The sequence below is a fragment of the Coenobita brevimanus genome, chromosome 60 (genome assembly GCF_032717465.1).
Source record: "Coenobita brevimanus isolate Jiangsu-jjx chromosome 60, ASM3271746v2, whole genome shotgun sequence".
Classification (NCBI taxonomy): Eukaryota; Metazoa; Arthropoda; class Malacostraca; order Decapoda; family Coenobitidae; genus Coenobita; species Coenobita brevimanus.
In genome coordinates, this window is record NC_137013.1 from 34,668,816 (window position 1) to 34,687,138 (window position 18,323).

General features: G+C 41.9%; 2 protein-coding genes across 2 annotated transcripts; both read left to right on the forward strand.

Annotated features, from left to right (window-relative positions):
* Positions 1–5,453: 5,453 nt before the first annotated feature.
* On the forward strand, positions 5,454–8,005 carry LOC145403361 (pupal cuticle protein Edg-84A-like). The gene is made up of 4 exons (XM_080275148.1): positions 5,454–5,465; positions 6,338–6,406; positions 6,616–6,938; positions 7,843–8,005. The coding sequence occupies exons 1-4, from the start codon at positions 5,454–5,456 to the stop codon at positions 8,003–8,005; spliced, it is 567 nt and encodes a 188-aa protein (XP_080131274.1).
* Positions 8,006–14,734: 6,729 nt separating this feature from the next.
* Positions 14,735–16,674, forward strand: LOC145403363 (pupal cuticle protein Edg-84A-like). Its single transcript, XM_080275149.1, has 3 exons — positions 14,735–14,746; positions 16,065–16,133; positions 16,342–16,674. Exons 1-3 carry the CDS (start codon positions 14,735–14,737, stop codon positions 16,672–16,674), a joined length of 414 nt encoding a protein of 137 aa, XP_080131275.1.
* The last annotated feature ends 1,649 nt before the right edge of the window (positions 16,675–18,323 follow it).

Sequence of the window (18,323 nt, forward strand, 5' to 3'; positions counted from 1 at the left end):
ATATGAAAACTATGGAGCTTGTCAATACATCTTAGACAGGACTAATAAATGGACACAGTATAAAACGTATCCACACATAACTTGATGAAGGGCACAAGATATCAGGGGTGGTAGCGGTGACTCTTCACGTTAGTTACTGGACACTACATTCTTAACTCTGCTGGGTGTTTTCTCTTGGGTTTTCTGAGAAGGGTATTTTCCTGAGGGGTGTCGACGAAACACAGTACTGTAGATGGCCTTTCCTTATTAACTCTGCTGTATCTTCACACATATTAATTGACGCCAGGGACTCTGAACTTGTTCCAGGTTAGGGCAAGACCTGAAAAACAACTAAAAGCCAGATGCTGGACCCAGTCTCAAAAGTAGAATACTACGCCAGAACTTCGTTGAAGTCCACTCCCAGACTTGCACCCCTGAAAGTGTTGAAACTTTAACGTAGTTTCAAGCTAAATACTAAGGCGAAATTATTATATTTAAATGTGAAAAAAAATTAAATCATATGAGTATTTCAATGAACTAAGACAGTTCAGCTGCACTTTAACCACTCTAACCTTTATTCTTTAGAGTGACACCGATCAGGATAAGAACTCATCACCCTTATTTCATGATTATACAACAAATTTCACTATCAGAATGGTGTACAAGACTGCATATTTTTTCTCTAGGGTGGAAAGATGCTTACTCGCTGTTTTGTACCTTTTCCCATTTCTTAAGACTTTCATGCAAGTTTCACTTCAAAACATTAGAAATGTAGGCCTAATACTATCAAAATATCCTTTAGGGGCTTATAAGTCGATGTACTAATAATTCATAATGGGGCTAGGGGAAGAAAAAGCTTCCGCCTGGAGGACAGGCCGTCACGCCTCAGGGAGACCAAAACAGAAAGAGGACCTTTGTCCCCTCAGGGAAGCGCACTAGTCTCCCCTCGAGGAACCCTTATGATAAAATCTGTAAAACTGTCTAGTATTTTTTCTTTCAGGAATACGGATAAATATCACAAAATAGATAGGAACACACTGGTAATACATTAGTCTCAGGTATCATCGTTCAACTGAGAAAAAATAAATACTGAGACGATGTAATGAATACACAGAACCCTGGCGCAAGTGTATAAAAATATGGGATATCACGGTGCTAGAAGTAAAAATATCATACGCATTTATTTTCAAGGAGTACACAGTCACGTAGGCAATATCGGCTCGAGTGCCTCGAGAAAAGAGTCGGCAACGTTGCACCTTCGTCATCCCCCCAAATAAAATAAGGTTAACGTTAGATTAGGCCCCTGTTGATTAGGTACAGGTGAGTTTCATGTCAAAACACGGCGTTCCGGATGATTTTTTGGTTGATTAGCCGAACTGTTTCATCTATGCCCGAGCGAAAGCGCAACGTTGCAGAATCACCTCTCGCTTTACTCGCTTCGACCTTGGCAATATGACTGGATGACTATTGCATGTGTAGACGAAGGGAAAAAAAAAACAGGTGTGCGGGCATGGGTCTGGCAGTGGGAGTAGGAAATGATTAAATGATACAAGGTAGGCACTGACAACGATTACTGAGCCATTCCTACAACACAATGAAACTGCCTGGCGGAGGGGATGAGGAGCGTCGTATATCCTATGGACAACCCTGTATCTATCTCTTCATTTACATCAGTCTAAATATATATCCTCCTGTATCTTTCTATCTATCTATCTATTTACATTTGTTTGTCAAAATATCTACCTACCTGTACCTTTTTTCTATCTTTTTACATCTGTTACTCTAAATGTCTATCTGTATATTTCTGTGTACCCTATCTACCTATCAATCTACATGTCTAACTCTCATTCCCTTTAAAATCCATAATTTTCACAGATGATTATACATACTGTAACGAAAGGTGAACTATATAAAAGATCAAGTGCAGTGGCCAAGATTTACATCCTAAAATTCACATATATCAGTAACAGCATCATGAGTGGGTCGAGCGGTGACAAACCGATATCATTCTCCTGCCACATTCCTGGATCATCCTGGATGACCTCCACACTCCTTCTGGATCATCCTGGATGACTTTTGTAAAAACCCTTGGGCTCTGTGTCTTCATATCTGGTAACGCTTTTGCTAATGGGCAGAGGCAGGCAGTGTCCTGAACAAACTCTCAAAGAAAAAATTCCAGTGGTTATGGTCTGTTGACCCATCAGTAAAGACAGCATTACGATACGAGTATACTTTTAATGTTTTCAAAGTAAATATCACACACACACACACACACACACACACACACACACACACACACACACACACACACACACACACTCATGCTTCCCCTATTGTTAATGATGAGCTCCCCCTATTGTTAATCCTGTTTTCTTGCTTGGATTCTTTCTTCTTCAATTCTGGCGGCACATCTACCCTTCTGAATTAACCGATTCCGACCAAACTTGGGTACAATGACCAGCCTATGACCTAGCTGTGTCCATAAGATTTTGGCGGCTAGGCAACAGCTCGTTGCCTAGCAATGGCCGGAAAACCGCTTTTTTGGTACTTTTCACGTTTTGAGCTGTAGAAGCATTACTAATGGTGTAGAAAGCTCTGACTTCTTCAGGTGTAATCTTGAGGTCATATCCTATCGGAAGTGTGGCATCCATTTTCCTCTCTCTCCTCTAGTTTTCGAGTGGCAACCCTGCGAAGATTGGCCTCAGTGTCCCTAGCAACCAGTACCAGTTTTCAGAACTGCCCCCCTAGTTCCCCAGCAGCTCGATGGAATTGAAAAAAACTTCGCATGCTTATAGACACTGACTAGTACTACAACTTCCTTTTGTAGACCTATGAGTTACATTGGCCAGGTCATGGGACAGATGCTATCAAATGCAAAAACGGTGAAAATAGCTAAAATCACGAATATCCTCGCACGAAATGCTGAGGTTCCGAAGATTATTAAGTCAGGGCCATGATTCTTGGGTAGAATGATGCACTGTAGTAACTCCATCCAAAACTGACATTTTGTGTCGAATCTCAATTCCAGTCGCTGGCATTGCCACTTAGAAGTTGTATCTCTGGTGGGTCATACCACAAATTTCAAGTTCCTAATCTCCACAGTGGGTGGATGGAATCGAATGAAGCTTTGCATGGTTATAGACGTTAATGAGTACTACAAATGTGCTTCGTACATATATAGCCCATATCTGCCAGGTCAGGGGTCAAAGGTCAGCAAGTCCAGAATATAATTATGAAAAGTGCTAAAATTACGACCATGCTCGCACAAAATGGTAAGGCTCCGAAAATTATTAAGACAGGATCGTGATTCTTGGGTGGGATGTTGTTTCGGTACCGCCATACAGGAGTGACTTTTCATAGTGAGACTCTTCCGGTCGCTGACCAGGCTTGGTCCACAAAAAGCTGGCCATCGTTGCCTACCAGCCTTTCTATCTGTCTCGGTGATAGACTATCTATCTATCTATCTATCTATCTATATATATATATGGGTCAAAGTTTTTTTATTTCATTAACTCTTCTCTTAAAGGCTCCCTTCAACCTCTCTCTCTTTGCTGCACTGTTGCATCTTTATCTCTTTTCTATTACTACTTTAAAGGTCACTGCTCCTCTGAACTGTCTGCCTGCATCCCTCCACCACTACGGCGGGTGCTTAGCACCTGTCTAGCAACAAACTCTCATCTCTTTTCTGTCCAACTTTCTAATGCAAGAGTTAACCGTTACTCCTAGTCTTTCATGGTATGCAACAGGTGTATTCTGGAACTGTCTCCCTCTTTCTGTACTTCCTACTGTCTATGACCTCCAGTCTTTCAAACGCAGTGTCTCCAGGCATCTCGAAATGAATAGATCTTGAATTTGGCTCCCTGTTATCTTGTTTTTATTTTATTCTTGGACAGAACAGCCTTGCGGGCTTCTGGCCTTTGGTCCCTTCCTCCATGCCTATCTGTCTGTCTGTCTATCTATCTATCTATCTATCTATCTATCTATCTATATATATATATATATATATATATATATATATATATATATATATATATATATATATATATATATATATCATCAGCCGTTTGAGTATCCATTGCAGGACCAGCCTATCCCGACCGAAGTGGGGACGATACGGCCTATGTAGCCCTACCAAGTGGCTTAGGCTGTCTGGCCGAGATTGTATGTAGAGTAAGAAGTGCGTGTAAGTGTGACTGTAATGGAGTGGTTTTGGATGTGTGTGTAGTCAGTGAACCAAGTGTAATCGGCACACACAAGCCAACTGGGTGCAAGCATACTTTATAGTATGCGACACAGGCTCAACCACAGCACCCCTTATGTCCGCCAAGGCAGTACGTGACCGAGTGAACACTCACAAAGTTTATTACCCAGGCGGGGCGCGAACCCTTGTTCTCCCATATACGAAAACGCACATTCGACCACTGTACCACGGAGGCTCCATATATATCTCATCTCATCTCATCTCATCAGCCGTTTTGAGTGTCCACTGCAGGACCGGCCTATCCATACCGAGGTGGGGACGATACAGCCAATGTATCTCTACCAAGTGGCTTAGGCTGTCTGGTACAGATTGTGCGTAGGGGAAGAAGTGCTTGTAAGTGAAATGGTAGTGTTGTAGTGGCTTTGGATGTGTGTGTAGTTTGTGAACTAAGTGTAATCGGCCTGCGCAAGCTGACTGGGTGCAAGCATACTTTACAGTATGCGACACTGGTCCAACCACAGCATCCCTGATGTCCGCCAAGCAGTATATGGCCAGAAGAACGCTCCCAAAGTTTATTACCGTGGTGGGACGTGAACCCTCGTTCTTAAGTGTACAAAAACGCACACTTTACCACTGTACCACAGAGGCTCCTCCATATATATATATATATATATATATATATATATATATTTTCTCAGGTGGTGACATCTACAGGTGTTTCACCATTTGTTTACTGATACAAGTACAGCTGGTTCTCAGAAAATGTGCGTTATTGCATACGAGTATAACGAGCTTAATGCATTTTTAAGGGTTGGCACTATGAAATCAGAATTATTAAGTTTCTGGGACACTAATATAACAGATGGTAGTAGTGATTCCCGGAAAGGAGGCACAGACTTCGATTATTATTCATTCACACCGTATAATAAGGAGGAAATGTCACTAATAAAAAATACTTATACTGATAACGTACCGTCAGCTTGCACAAATTAATAGCAATATTTAATAAGAACGACAATACTAAATTATCAAAGGATTACGTGTTTACTATATAAATCTCAGCCAATGAAAGACTCCTTACGATTATCATGTGGTTCAATCAGGTCACCTTGACTCTTGTTCCTATCAGTCGGCAAAAACCTGACCTCAGTGCGTTAGTGGGAGGAGGAGGAGGAGGAGGAGAAGGAGGAGGAGAAGGAAGGGGCAGGTAAGTATATAACAGACTGCAGGCGGGAGTCCAGTCAGTTAAGTTTCGACCTAGCTTCACTCAACAATGAACGCAAAGGTACAGGTGCAGTATTATAATATGTTGCTGGGGTGCACCAGCGTTACCTTTGATTGCTGTATCATATAAACATAATTAGATACTTATAACGCTCATATAAACAGGCTAGGAAGTTACATTCCACTAAACGGCAAGGCAATTATAATTAACACTATGCATGCAAGCAACTGATTAGGTTAATACTTTTCAAGGAAAAATAACGATTACTAGTAACCAGAACAATGATGAAAAAAAAGCAAAATCTATCAACCTTCCTTCAACATTATATACAATATGAGATATTAAAACTACTTTATATATCGCTGATAGCTTACAGCCTCGTGATGAAATGAACAGTAAAGATAAATACAATTCGCAAAGCATCATATCTATTTATTTACTTGGATAAAGAGCTCTGCTTAAAAACTGAGAAGTGACAAAATATGAACACAAACTGGCTTAGTTATGTGTAAGTGTGTGTAAGCTGTGTATGTTCATGTCCCCCAGAACGTGGCTCAGTTATGTGTATGTAAGTTGTGTACGTTCTTGTTCCCCAGATCGTGGCTTAGTTATGTGTATGTGTGTGTAAGTTGTGTGCGTTCTTGTCCCCCAGATCGTGGCTTAGTTATGTGTATGTGTGTGTAAGTTGTGAACGTTCTTGTCCCCCAGATCGTGGCTTAGTTATGTGTATGTGTGTGTAAGCTGAGTATGTTCTTGTCCCCCAGATCGTGGCTTAGTTATGTGTATGTGTGTGTAAGTTGTGTATGTTCTTGTCCCCCAGATCGTGGCTTAGTTATGTGTATGTGTGCGTAAGCTGTGTATGTTCTTGTCCCCCAGATCGTGGCTTAGTTATGTGTATGTGTGTGTAAGTTGTGTATGTTCTTGTCCCCCAGATCGTGCTGCTCCTGGGCCTGGCTTCCGTGGTCGCCGCCGGCGGTAGGCCCAGCTACGGTCGACCCAGGGTGAGTCACAACACACGTTTAACCTTAACCTTAAACTTCACTTCTCATGCGTTAAAATCAAACCTAATGTCAAAACTCCTTTAGTCTGGTGTATTCAACCCTTACCAACAAGAGTAAGCATGAGAAACATTTGGTAAGTGTCACTGTGTGTAGTATATGTATGTGAACGTAACGTGTTACTAACCAAGGTGTTGTCTCCACTCCGGCAGTATTCCTCTGGCTCATTTGAATCCTTTGAGTCCGGCGAGGCGAGGTACGACTTTGACTGGGCCGTGCGGCACGGACCATCCCGTAACGATTACGGCCAAAAGGAAAGCCGCGACGGCGAGCACACCCAGGGATCCTACTACGTCCAGCTGCCCGATGGTCGCCGCCAGACCGTCAGCTACCTCGTGGACGGCGGTAGCGGCTACCTTGCCGACGTCCAGTACGACGGAGAGGCTCGTTATGACTCTGCATCCTTCGAGTCCTACGAAAGGCCTTCCTTCGAGTCCTACGAGAGGCCTTCCTTCGAGTCCTACGGGAGGCCCCGGTACGGTTAAACTTCTTTGACTCCAACAAGTCAAAGGATACTGACTCATCCTGTGACCCGCCAGTGTCATCGAACCCACCAGTCTGACCTTACCCGACGTCTCTCACCACGCTGCTCGATTTCATTTGTAATTTATTTCCACATAATGTTATTTATTAAATTATTTATCCAATCACAACTCTGAGAACTTTCTATCCTGGTACTTTCAATTACGTATTTACCAGAACCTGCTGTTGACAAATATTTAACTCAATACCTGATATATTTTTGTTCAGTTTTCATCAGGTACTGTACCGTATACTTATAAATTCACATTGGCCCTAAATCACCCCACTCACCATTCGGGCATAAGAGCCGGAGCTTTACAATGCCTATGAGATAGAGCCTTTTTGTTTTTTTTTGACAACTTCCTGATCAAAGAAGGGTCACTCTTGTCACGTGCATTATCGATACATACACATATCTCTCTGTCATTTCTCTTGTTTCCTCAGCCTCCATGCCCAACTGTCTCACACTCACTGTTGGTACACAGTCACTTTCTTGGCCTTCGACTCCTCCCACCATCATACTCAGTGGAAGTCTCGTCATACAACTCGCAAATAAATGTTTTTCACCTCCCTATTGCATTCTTTCTTTATCATTATACCTATTCAGCATACTCACTTCTACAATTCAATCAACACACCTTTAATTCCATGTCTTTTCCCATCGACGCGGGATACTTACATACTTTCTTTAGAATCTCATCTCTGCTAGATTTGTCTCAATTTTTGATATCTATGCCTTACCAATGTTGTTGTAGTTAATGTAGCTGTCACTGAAACTCCACGTTCAAGTGAATGTGAACTCGGAAAACTGCAGGCTGATGCTACTTTTTCCTGTTGTCCACCATCCTTTTTTGCAGAGGACAAGAAAGGGACTCAGGAACGTTTGTACAGCCGGGCAGCAGAGCCATCCGGCTTTGTCGGCGCCACTACGGGAAAGTGTCCCTCACTATGGTCGCGGCGGGCAACTCTGAGGTTGTTATTATCGTGCCCTTGCAACCTACCATTGAAAAGCGCATCTGACTTCGTGTATAATATGAGACGCATGATTTCGTGTATAATATGTTCGTGTATAATAATATTCATGTATAATAATATTTGTGCATAATAATGTGATTCGTGTATAATATGATACGAAATCGGACGCACTTTTGAATGATAGGTTGCCAGGGTACGATAATGACAACCTCAGAGTCGTTTGCCGCGACTATAGTACCTTACCAAAGTCACAGTTGGTAAAGACGAACCTTTGAAACAACTTCTCCACTTTCTTTACACATTTACTTCTCCTTTCTTTGACTGCACCAGAGTAATTAAACTTCTACCAACTAATGTCTCTCTCCCCCTGCACCAGCTCATCACACTGTCAGTTATCTTCCCTCTCGACTAGCATCACTACACTGTTTGGATTATCATCTTTTATATCTCACCGATCACCGACATGCACAAAACTTGGCCCGGACTCCATAAATACACTTCCCTCTTCGCAGGCAACACAACATCATCATCAGCATATATCAGATATGAGCACACTGTTTCATCCCTCAATCCTTATCATCGGTATCATTCCCACATCTTTAATTTCTTGCTATGACCTTGCTCATGACCACAGTATATATCTATAATGAATAACCATGGATACATACGTATTTCTGTCCCATTCTAGCAAAGATTCTTTTTCACAACATTTATCTACCCCGACACATGCTTCGATACTAGAAACAAAATCCTCAGAACAGTTTGCCCTTCACATCACACACATTCATACCAAACTTACCACCACCACTTCTTTCAAATTTTATTCCAGCAAACATCACACGACTGTACTCAGCTGAAAGTGAGTCATTTCGGACGATTTTTTTTCAGCTAATGAGCTATGAGATGTGGTATGTGAAGGAGTCCACTGTCCACGCAGATGATGTAATGCGACCTTCAGTCACTCTACAAGACATTACAAATTATTTGCTATGAGCCAGGAAACCATTTACTAAGCTGGGTGTAACTACATCATTATGTGGGCGGATGATGATTTAGAGGGTTAAAGAGCACTAACTGGATGAGGTCCGAAGAGGTTTATATCTGAGGAATGATTAGTTGCTTACATACTGACATTCAGAATTACAGGTAAGGGAGACTGATTAACCGTGTCTCAAATATCGTGACTGAAACAGCCTAACTCTCCAATCGAAATCACAGGTGAAGGTCATGCTGCTTGGGTTTGCTAACCTATAAGGAACTGTGCCCACAAAATTTCCCTCCAAATGTACTACTTGCATATTTCTACCTGAAATTCTGGAGATGTTTGCACGAGGCAGTAAGATGCAAACGACGTGAAGTGGAATGGCGGGTGGCTGCTTCACCATGACAACGCATCTAGCTGTGCGACACTCATTACCAAACAGTATGAAAGAGACAAACAATTATTCTAACAAATTACTATATTCGCCTGACTTACAATAGTATCATGCAACCTCTCGTTTTACAAGATATGTAATATGATCTTTCCAAGATAAGTCCCGAGTAAATGAAACCCCAAGCATGTTCAAGGATGATGCAGGATTAAGCTGAATATTATTAAACATTAGTGGGTATACCTGTGGAAGATTTTGTCGAGTTGATAGGTGTAAGAACTGAGTCTTTGATGCATTAAAAACAACATGATTATTTTTACCCCAGTCAGAGATACGAGCCAAGTCAGACATTAGGTGTGCCATAGCCTCATCCCTTGTTTGCTGAAGTAACTGCTGAGATGGACTCTGCGGGAACCGAATGAAAAGGTGAAGGGTGGAATCATCAGCGTACGAGTGGATAGGGTTAGATGTACAGCTTAGATGGTCATTGATGAATAAAAGGAACAGAGTTGGTGATAGGACGGAGCCCTAAGGAACACCACTGTTAATAGATCTAAGAGAAGAACGATGGCCGTCTACAACAGCGGCTATAGAACGACCAGAAAGGAGACTATAGATGAAGGCACAGATAGAAGGATAGAAACCGTGAGAGAACAGTTTGGAAATTAAAGATTTATGCCAGACTCGATCGAAAGCCTTTGAGATGTCACGTGCAATGGCAAAGCTTTCGCCAAAGTCCCGAAAGGAGGATGGCCAGGTTCTGAAACGTAGGTGAGAAGATCGCCAGTGGAGAGTCCCTGACGGAACCCATACTGACGATCAGAAAGAAGGTTGTGATAGGAAAGATGTTTTAAAATTTTTCTGTTAAGAATTGACTCGAAAACTTTTGAGACACAGGATGTTAAAGCCATTGGGTGGTAGTTAGAGGGTTGGGAATGGTCACCCTTCTTTGGGACTGACTGAATGAGAGCAACTTCCAGCAAGAAGGAAAGGTACAAGTTGACAGACAAAGGAGAAAGAGTTTACCTATGCAGAGTGTAAGCACAGAAGCACAGTTCTGGAAGACAACAGGCCAGTGATGGCAGAAAATACATTAGCTGAAGAAATTTTAATGTCAGCCATGAGGTAGTCAGAGGGGTGAATTGATGGAGGAGCAGCACCGGAATCGTCTAAGGTGGAACTGGAGGAGAAAGTCCGAGCGAATAGATCTGCTTTTTCAGTAGAAGAAATAGCTACAGAGCCATCAGAACAGAAAAGAGGAGGGAAAGATGATCAGGTAAAGTTGTCAGAAAGGTATATGGCAAGGTGCCAGAAGAAGAGGGAAGAATTCGAGTTGAAGAGTTGAGAGCATTTAATACGGATGAAATTATTTTTAGCAGAACCAAGAACAGACTTAGCACGATTCCGGGCAGAAACATAAACAAGATGTGATTCAGGTGTGGGTTGGCTCTGGTACTTTTTATAGGCCCTCTCCTTGTTGTGGACAGCATTAGAATATATATATATATATATATATATATATATATATATATATATATATATATATATATATATATAGATAGATATAGATAGATAGATAGATAGATATAGATATATAGATAGATAGATAGATATAGATATATAGATAGATAGATAGATATAGATATATATAGATATAGATATAGATATATACACACACACACACACATATATATATATATATATAATATATATATATATATATATATATATATATATATATATATATATACCATAATACGAGAAGGAATGGCTACTTAGATCCAGCCTCATCATTTTCCTCCGACTGCATGGCATCCGCCAAGCTCATTAGTGCCCCTCAGTGCAGACCCTCAGAATTTAGTGCCTGGCCCTTGTTACCTCAGTGCTTATGTCATGGGACGAGGAGATAAACACTAAGAATACAACGATGAATCTGAGCAGATGTACACTTGAACCACGGTAGACCTCCACTCTAAAGAGTTATCCTGCAATCCACGTAGCATGAACAAAGGCAAATTCCTGCACCACGAAAAATACAGCTATCACCTAATGCTAACCGGACTGGAGACACTTCATGACCATCTTTATACTTAAGAAAATGTTGTCAGTGTCTTGACCACAGAAGACAGTAGATATTCTGAAAATTTTCTTATGTAAAGATACGCAGAGTGATTGCCTTATCAGTAGCCTTACCTGGGGCTAGGCTGGAGTTGTCCCTCGGCTACTCTTCGATATAAGGAACATACAAGCGGCCATATCACTGTCTGAACAAGGTGGGCTACTGGTTACTCTTCAGTAATCATACTAAACAAACAAGTGCAGATGGAACTGCCCCTACACGTACCTATTACACCCGGAGGACAGTGCTCCCCAACTCACCAGGTCTCATATCGAGAGTTGTGCTTGATATATGGAAGTTCCTTTCATAGACCCTTCAATGCATTTTGCACATTATGCTATAATGTGCACAATATATGTATATTTATGGTCTCCACCATTATCGTAGTAAGCATATTGTATTTTACTGTTTCTTCTATTTCTCTGAAGCACTTATAAAATAGGTTGCTATCCCTCCATTTCTTTACCAGTTTACTTCAAACTTTCTACATGTGTTTGCTGGGTAAATACTGCAGAATACTTTCTTCATTTTTTGTAGGCTACACTTCCGCTTAGACTTAGAGTTTGATTTTTAAAATGAGTTAAAAGATATTATCGTACAGACACACATACTTTGCGTAATACCTGAAATGTGGCAGCATGAATCCGCAGAATTTACAAACTTTCGTGAAGAGACAATTTTGAATGATTGTGACCTTTTCTTTGGGGGTGGGTGGGGGGAGGGACCATCGTGCATTCCCCTGGGAGTATTGGCCTTGTTTTCCCATTTCCTCTGGAATGACTATGACTATATCGCAACTACTTTGTGTTCTCCGTAAAATTACCTCATCTAGACTCTTGACTGATGGTACGAGTATCTTACGGGTTTTGGGGACGGCTGTCTTAGATGATACAAGGTACATATTGATAACGATGACAGAGCTGTCCCGCATCCCAAGTGTGAATGCCTGATGGAATGGAAGACAAGTGTTATGTGTGGATTATCTATCTATCTATCTATCTATCTATCTATCTATCTATCTATCTATCTATCTATATATATATATATATATATATATATATATTGCATATAGGGTCGTCAGCATTTAAAACAAATCATGATTTTTGCCACATGCACAGATGCATCCAAACAGTGCTTGTCCCTAACTGTGTCACTCCCTTCCCTCCCTCCCTCACGCACGCACTAAAGCACTGATTACTTTACTCACTTGAAGGATGTGGTACCGGACCTATGGAAGGAGTGTTTGGAAAAAGAAACTTTGCACACTGCAGACTTCCTCCGCGGGGCAGGTTTCAAGCAGAGTGGGACTTCAGACAGCCACTATCCATGGAGGTTGTGGCCCCCATGTGTTTCACTTAAGTCGATAGATACCGCCAGGCTTTTTAAAAATAGGAACACGAATATTTGCACAATGGCAGAGCTTCAATTGCGCCAAGTTAAGAGCATGATGGGATTCCCGAGGGTCGCCGCCAAGGAGGTGGGGGGTGAGTTGGTCTCGGAAAAAGTCGTTATGAACGACCAATGTTATTCGCCAAAGAACATGAAATTCTGCCTATTGACAAATGTTTAACCCGAACACGTTTTGGTATGAGTGGAAAGCACCAAGGGTCGCTCTTCATGAGGTGGAGGTCACCCCTCAAGATCCTGAAAAGTCATTATTCACGGCCATATTTTTTAAATTTACAATCGCGAAAATTTTGACTATTGGTAACTTTACAGTATATCCAGGCCACGTTTTAGGCAGGGTGAGATTCCGACAACCCCCCACCCCCCATTATTGGTAACTTTATATCCAGGCCACGTTTTAGGCAGGGTGAGATTCCGACAACCCCCCACCCCCCTTCATCATCCCTATGGTCTGCGTGTCGGCACCCAGGAGGGACAATATCATAGTGTTTACCTACGAACATAGAACTTTGCTCAAAAGTAGATCTTTACTAGGCCAACATTTTAGGCGGAGTGAGCCACTCATCGGCCACCCCCTCGAGGGGTGGAGGAGGCCCGAGGGGGTCCTGGTCAAAGCCTTTATGCACGGTCATGGCTTTTATCCTAGAAACACCAATGTGTTTTTAAGGGTAGACGTTCCCCCTGAGGGCAGTCCCCCCCAGGGGGACGAGGTCACAGTTTCAACGTAGGCACACAAAATTGTTCACAGCAGCAAATATTCACCCGGACCAAAGCCCATAGAGGGTGGGACCCCCGGTGTTCGCTCCTCCGCCTCCCTCGTGAATAATTATTTTTTTCCCATACAGTATAGCAGGGGTGGGTGCAACTATCAAAGGTGTCCTCTATCTTCATCTTAGTCCACAACACATACTGTACTGTTACGAAGGTGGACTGTCCATGAGATCAAGTCCAGCAATTAAAAGTTACTGTGTGGAATTCATAAATTTCAGTATGAACATCATGGGTTGATCAAATGGTGTCAAACAGATATTCATTCACCTGCCACAATCTTCCTAAAACAACTTGGTTACTCACTTTGCTCAGTGTCTTTATATCTGGTAACGCTACTGATTATGAAGGGAGGAAGGCACTGTCCTGAATAAGCACCCCCCAAAAAAAAAGTTCCATATGGTTACAGCATGGTCACCAGTCGGTACATGCATTATAATGAGAGAGAGAGAGAGAGAGAGAGAGAGAGAGAGAGAGAGAGAGAGAGAGAGAGAGAGAGAGAGAGAGAGAGAGAGAGAGAGACAGACAGACAGACAGACAAAGTGTGTGTGTGTGTGTGTGTGTGTGTGTGTGTGTGTGTGTGTGTGTGTGTGTGTGTGTTCAAGTGGTGACAATGAAGAGCGTGTTTCATCATCTGTCCATGCGTGCAAGGACGGCTGGTCCTCAGAAAATGGGCAACATTACATAGGCAGCGAGTATAATGCACAAAATAAAGAAAAATAATGATAATAATAGTGGGCAATAAGATATCGGCAATGATAATTTTCTAGGCTGTTAATATAACTGATTATATCGGTGATACACCGACAAGAGGCAAAGGCGTGAATTATACTAATTCATTAGCACAGTACCACGAGCACAGAAAAATGCTGCAGCTGCACAATCTCGAGAAACCCGTAAATTGCCATCATACTAATGACTCCTTATGATTATTATCTGGTGCAGTCAGGCCACCTTGACTCTTGTTGATGTCAGTCGGCAAAAACCCAATCTCACTGAGCTAGTGGAAGGAGGAGGAGGAGGAGGAGGAGGAGAGGGCAAGTAAGTATATATTAGGCTGCGAGCGGGAGTCAAGTCAGTTAAGTTCTGACCTTGCTTCACTCAACAATGAACGCAAAGGTACAGGTGCAGCATACGGACCACTAATACCTTCAAGAGCTGTTAAATAAGAATATACTTACAGATACAGTACTTATAAGGTTCATATCAATAGGGTGCAAAATTGCATAGCTATATATATATATATATATATATATATATATATATATATATATATATATATATATATATATATATATATATATATATTGGGGTGGAAAGGTATATGAGAGAGAGGGGTGTGAGTTGGGAGCAGGGCAGTGAAATGACGGGGGACATGGCGACTTGGAGGCGATTTGTTTGTGGCCACCCCAAACGGGATTGAGGCGTCTGGCAATATATATATATATATATATATATATATATATATATATATATATATATATATACACACACACACACACACACACACACACACACACACACCATGCCACTCATAAATAACAGTTTATAGGCAACCGATAGGGCTAACTTTTCTAGAGGAAACATAGTGATTACCAGAAACCAGAATAATGATGAAGTAAAAAATACAAAAGCTACCAGCCTCCCTTCGTCACTATACGTAATATGCGATAATAAGAATGACCTTCAAGATGAATGAAATTTTAGTGGATTATGAAGTAAAAACAGTGATGATACTATAAATATCACTTGTTAAACACCATGAACATTTTTCTGTATTCTTAAAATTTTCTATTCACAAGCCGAGTAATGACAAAACATGAATGCCAACTGGCTTAGTTAGGTACATGTGTGTGTAAGCTATGTATGTTCATGTCCCCCTGATCGTGCCTTAGTTATGTGTATGTAAGATGTGAACGTTCTTGTCCCCCAGATCGTGGCGTAGTTATGTGTATGTGTGTGTAAGCTGAGTATGTTCTTCTCCCCCAGATCGTGGTTTGGTTAGGTACATGTGTGTGTAAGCTGTGTATGTTTTTGTCCCCCAGATCCTGGCTTAGTTATGTGTACGTGTGTGTAAGCTGTGTATGTTTTTGTCCCCCAGATCCTGGCTTAGTTATGTGTACGTGTGTGTAAGCTGTGTATGTTTTTGTCCCCCAGATCGTGGCTTAGTTATGTGTATGTGTGTGTAAGCTGTGTATGTTCTTGTCCCCCAGATCGTGGCTTAGTTATGTGTATGTGTGTGTAAGCTGTGTATGTTTTTGTCCCCCAGATCGTGGCTTAGTTATGTGTATGTGTTTGTAAGCTGTGTATGTTCTTGTCCCCCACATCGTGGCTTAGTTATGTGTACGTGTGTGTAAGCTGTGTATGTTTTTGTCCCCCAGATCGTGGCTTAGTTATGTGTATGTGTGTGTAAGTTGTGTATGTTCTTGTCCTCCAGATCGTGCTGCTCCTGGGCCTGGCTTCCGTGGTCGCCGCCGGCGGTAGGCCCAGCTACGGTCGACCCAGGGTGAGTCACAACACACGTTTAACCTTAACCTTAACCTTCACTTCTCATGCGTTAAAATCAAACCTAATGTCAGAACTCCATTAGTCTGGTGTATTCAACCTTTACCGACAAGAGTAAGCATGAGACACATTGGTAAGTGTCACTGTGTGCAGTATATGTATGTGAACGTAACGTGTTACTAACCAAGGTGTTGTCTCCACTTTGGCAGTATTCCTCTGGTTCATTTGAATCCTTTGAGTCCGGCGAGGCGAGGTACGACTTTGACTGGGCCGTGCGGCACGGACCATCCCGTAACGACTACGGCCAAAGGGAAAGCCGCGACGGCGAGCAAACCCAGGGATCCTACTACGTCCAGCTGCCCGATGGTCGCCGCCAGACTGTCTCCTACAGAGTGGATGGCGGTAGCGGCTACCTTGCCGACGTCCAGTACGACGGAGAGGCTCGTTATGACTCTGCATCCTTCGAGTCCTACGAAAGGCCTTCCTTCGAGTCTTATGAAAGGCCTTCATTCGAGTCCTACGGGAGGCCCCGGTACGGTTAAACTACTTTGACTCCAACAAGTCAAAGTAAACTGACTCATCCTGTGACCCGCCAGTGTCACTGAACCCACCAGTCTGACCTTACCCGACGTCTCTCACCACTCTACTCGACTTCATTTGTAATTTATTTCACATAATGTTATTTATTAAAGATTTCATACAGTAAGAACTCTGAGAACTTTTTATCCTGGCACTATTCAATTACGTATTTACCAGAACCTGCTGTTGGCAAATGTTTAACTCTACTTGACATATTCATCCTCACCATTATTCTATACGGTGAGGATATACGAATCGCCCCTGTTCGCCCGTCTGTTCGTCTTTCCGTCCGGGCCTGTATCTCAGAAATTACTGGGTTGATTGGCTTCACATCACACAAAAACATAAAGTATGGGTCGAAGTTGATGCCCATGTATGTAAAATTGCCAAACTGTCTACTTTATGAGCAATGACCATATAACAGATACTGTCTTGTGTTATCCATCTTTGTCTTTCCGTCCGGGCCTGCATCTTGGAAACTACCTGGTGGATTGGCTTCATATCACACAGAAAGATAGAGTATGTGTTGCAGCTGATGCCCATATAATTATGTACAACCGTCATATTGTCTGTATTTTATGAGCTATGACCATATATGGAAAATGTCTTGATAAATTGGTTGTCTACTGGAGATTTCAATCAGACCTGCACAAGTACTCTGAAGATGAAACTTGGCGGACCGATTCCTAAGGGTTTATTAGCAGTAGCAGAGGCAGAATCATCCCCGCCATTCGTGTATGAGTCCTAGTTTATGCCCCTATATAAGAAATTGCCATACTTATTAGTGCATGTCTATACAGTATATTCTTTACCATATGGTGGGGATACGTCTTTGATAAAGGATTGTTTTGTTTTGTTTTCATCAGGTACTATAAACTCATAAATACTGGCTCTACATCAACTCACTCACCATTCAGGCCTCATATCCAGAGCTTCACAAAGCCTGTGAGATAAAGACTTTTTTTTTTTTTTTTTTTGACAACTTCCAGGTCAAAGAAGTCACTTGTATCACGTGCATCATCCATATATATACATTTCAGTCTCTTTTTTCTTGTTTCCTCAGCTTCCACACCTCACTCTCTCACACTCATTGTTATATCTAGCCACCTTCTTCATGGCCTTCCAGAACTCCTCACACCCTCGCACTCAGTGGCAGCCCATCATCCAAATCACACGCATATACCCTGCCCCTCCATTCTCATCTACTGCATTCACTTTTTTTTTTTTTTTTTTAAATCATAACATCTAAGCACATACATTTCTAGCTATTAATCAAGAGACCTTCTACATCCATGTATTATACATATCCCTGTTTTTTTTCTTTTTTTTTTTATATCGAAAATTCATGCCTACATATATTCGTTAATAGTCCCATTTCTGCTACATTACAACCTTGCTTTTTGAAGCTCATGTCATACCAAGGCTGCTGTTGTTGAAACCTCAGGCTCATATAAATGTGAACTTGGCAAACTGTAGGCTGAAGATGCTTTTTCCTACAGTCTACAGTACTTTCATCCTTGCGTAGGACTGGGAAAGAGTTTAGGAACGTTTGTAAAACCGGGTAATATAACCTCCGGGTTATATCGGTGCCATCACGGGAAGGTGTCCCTCA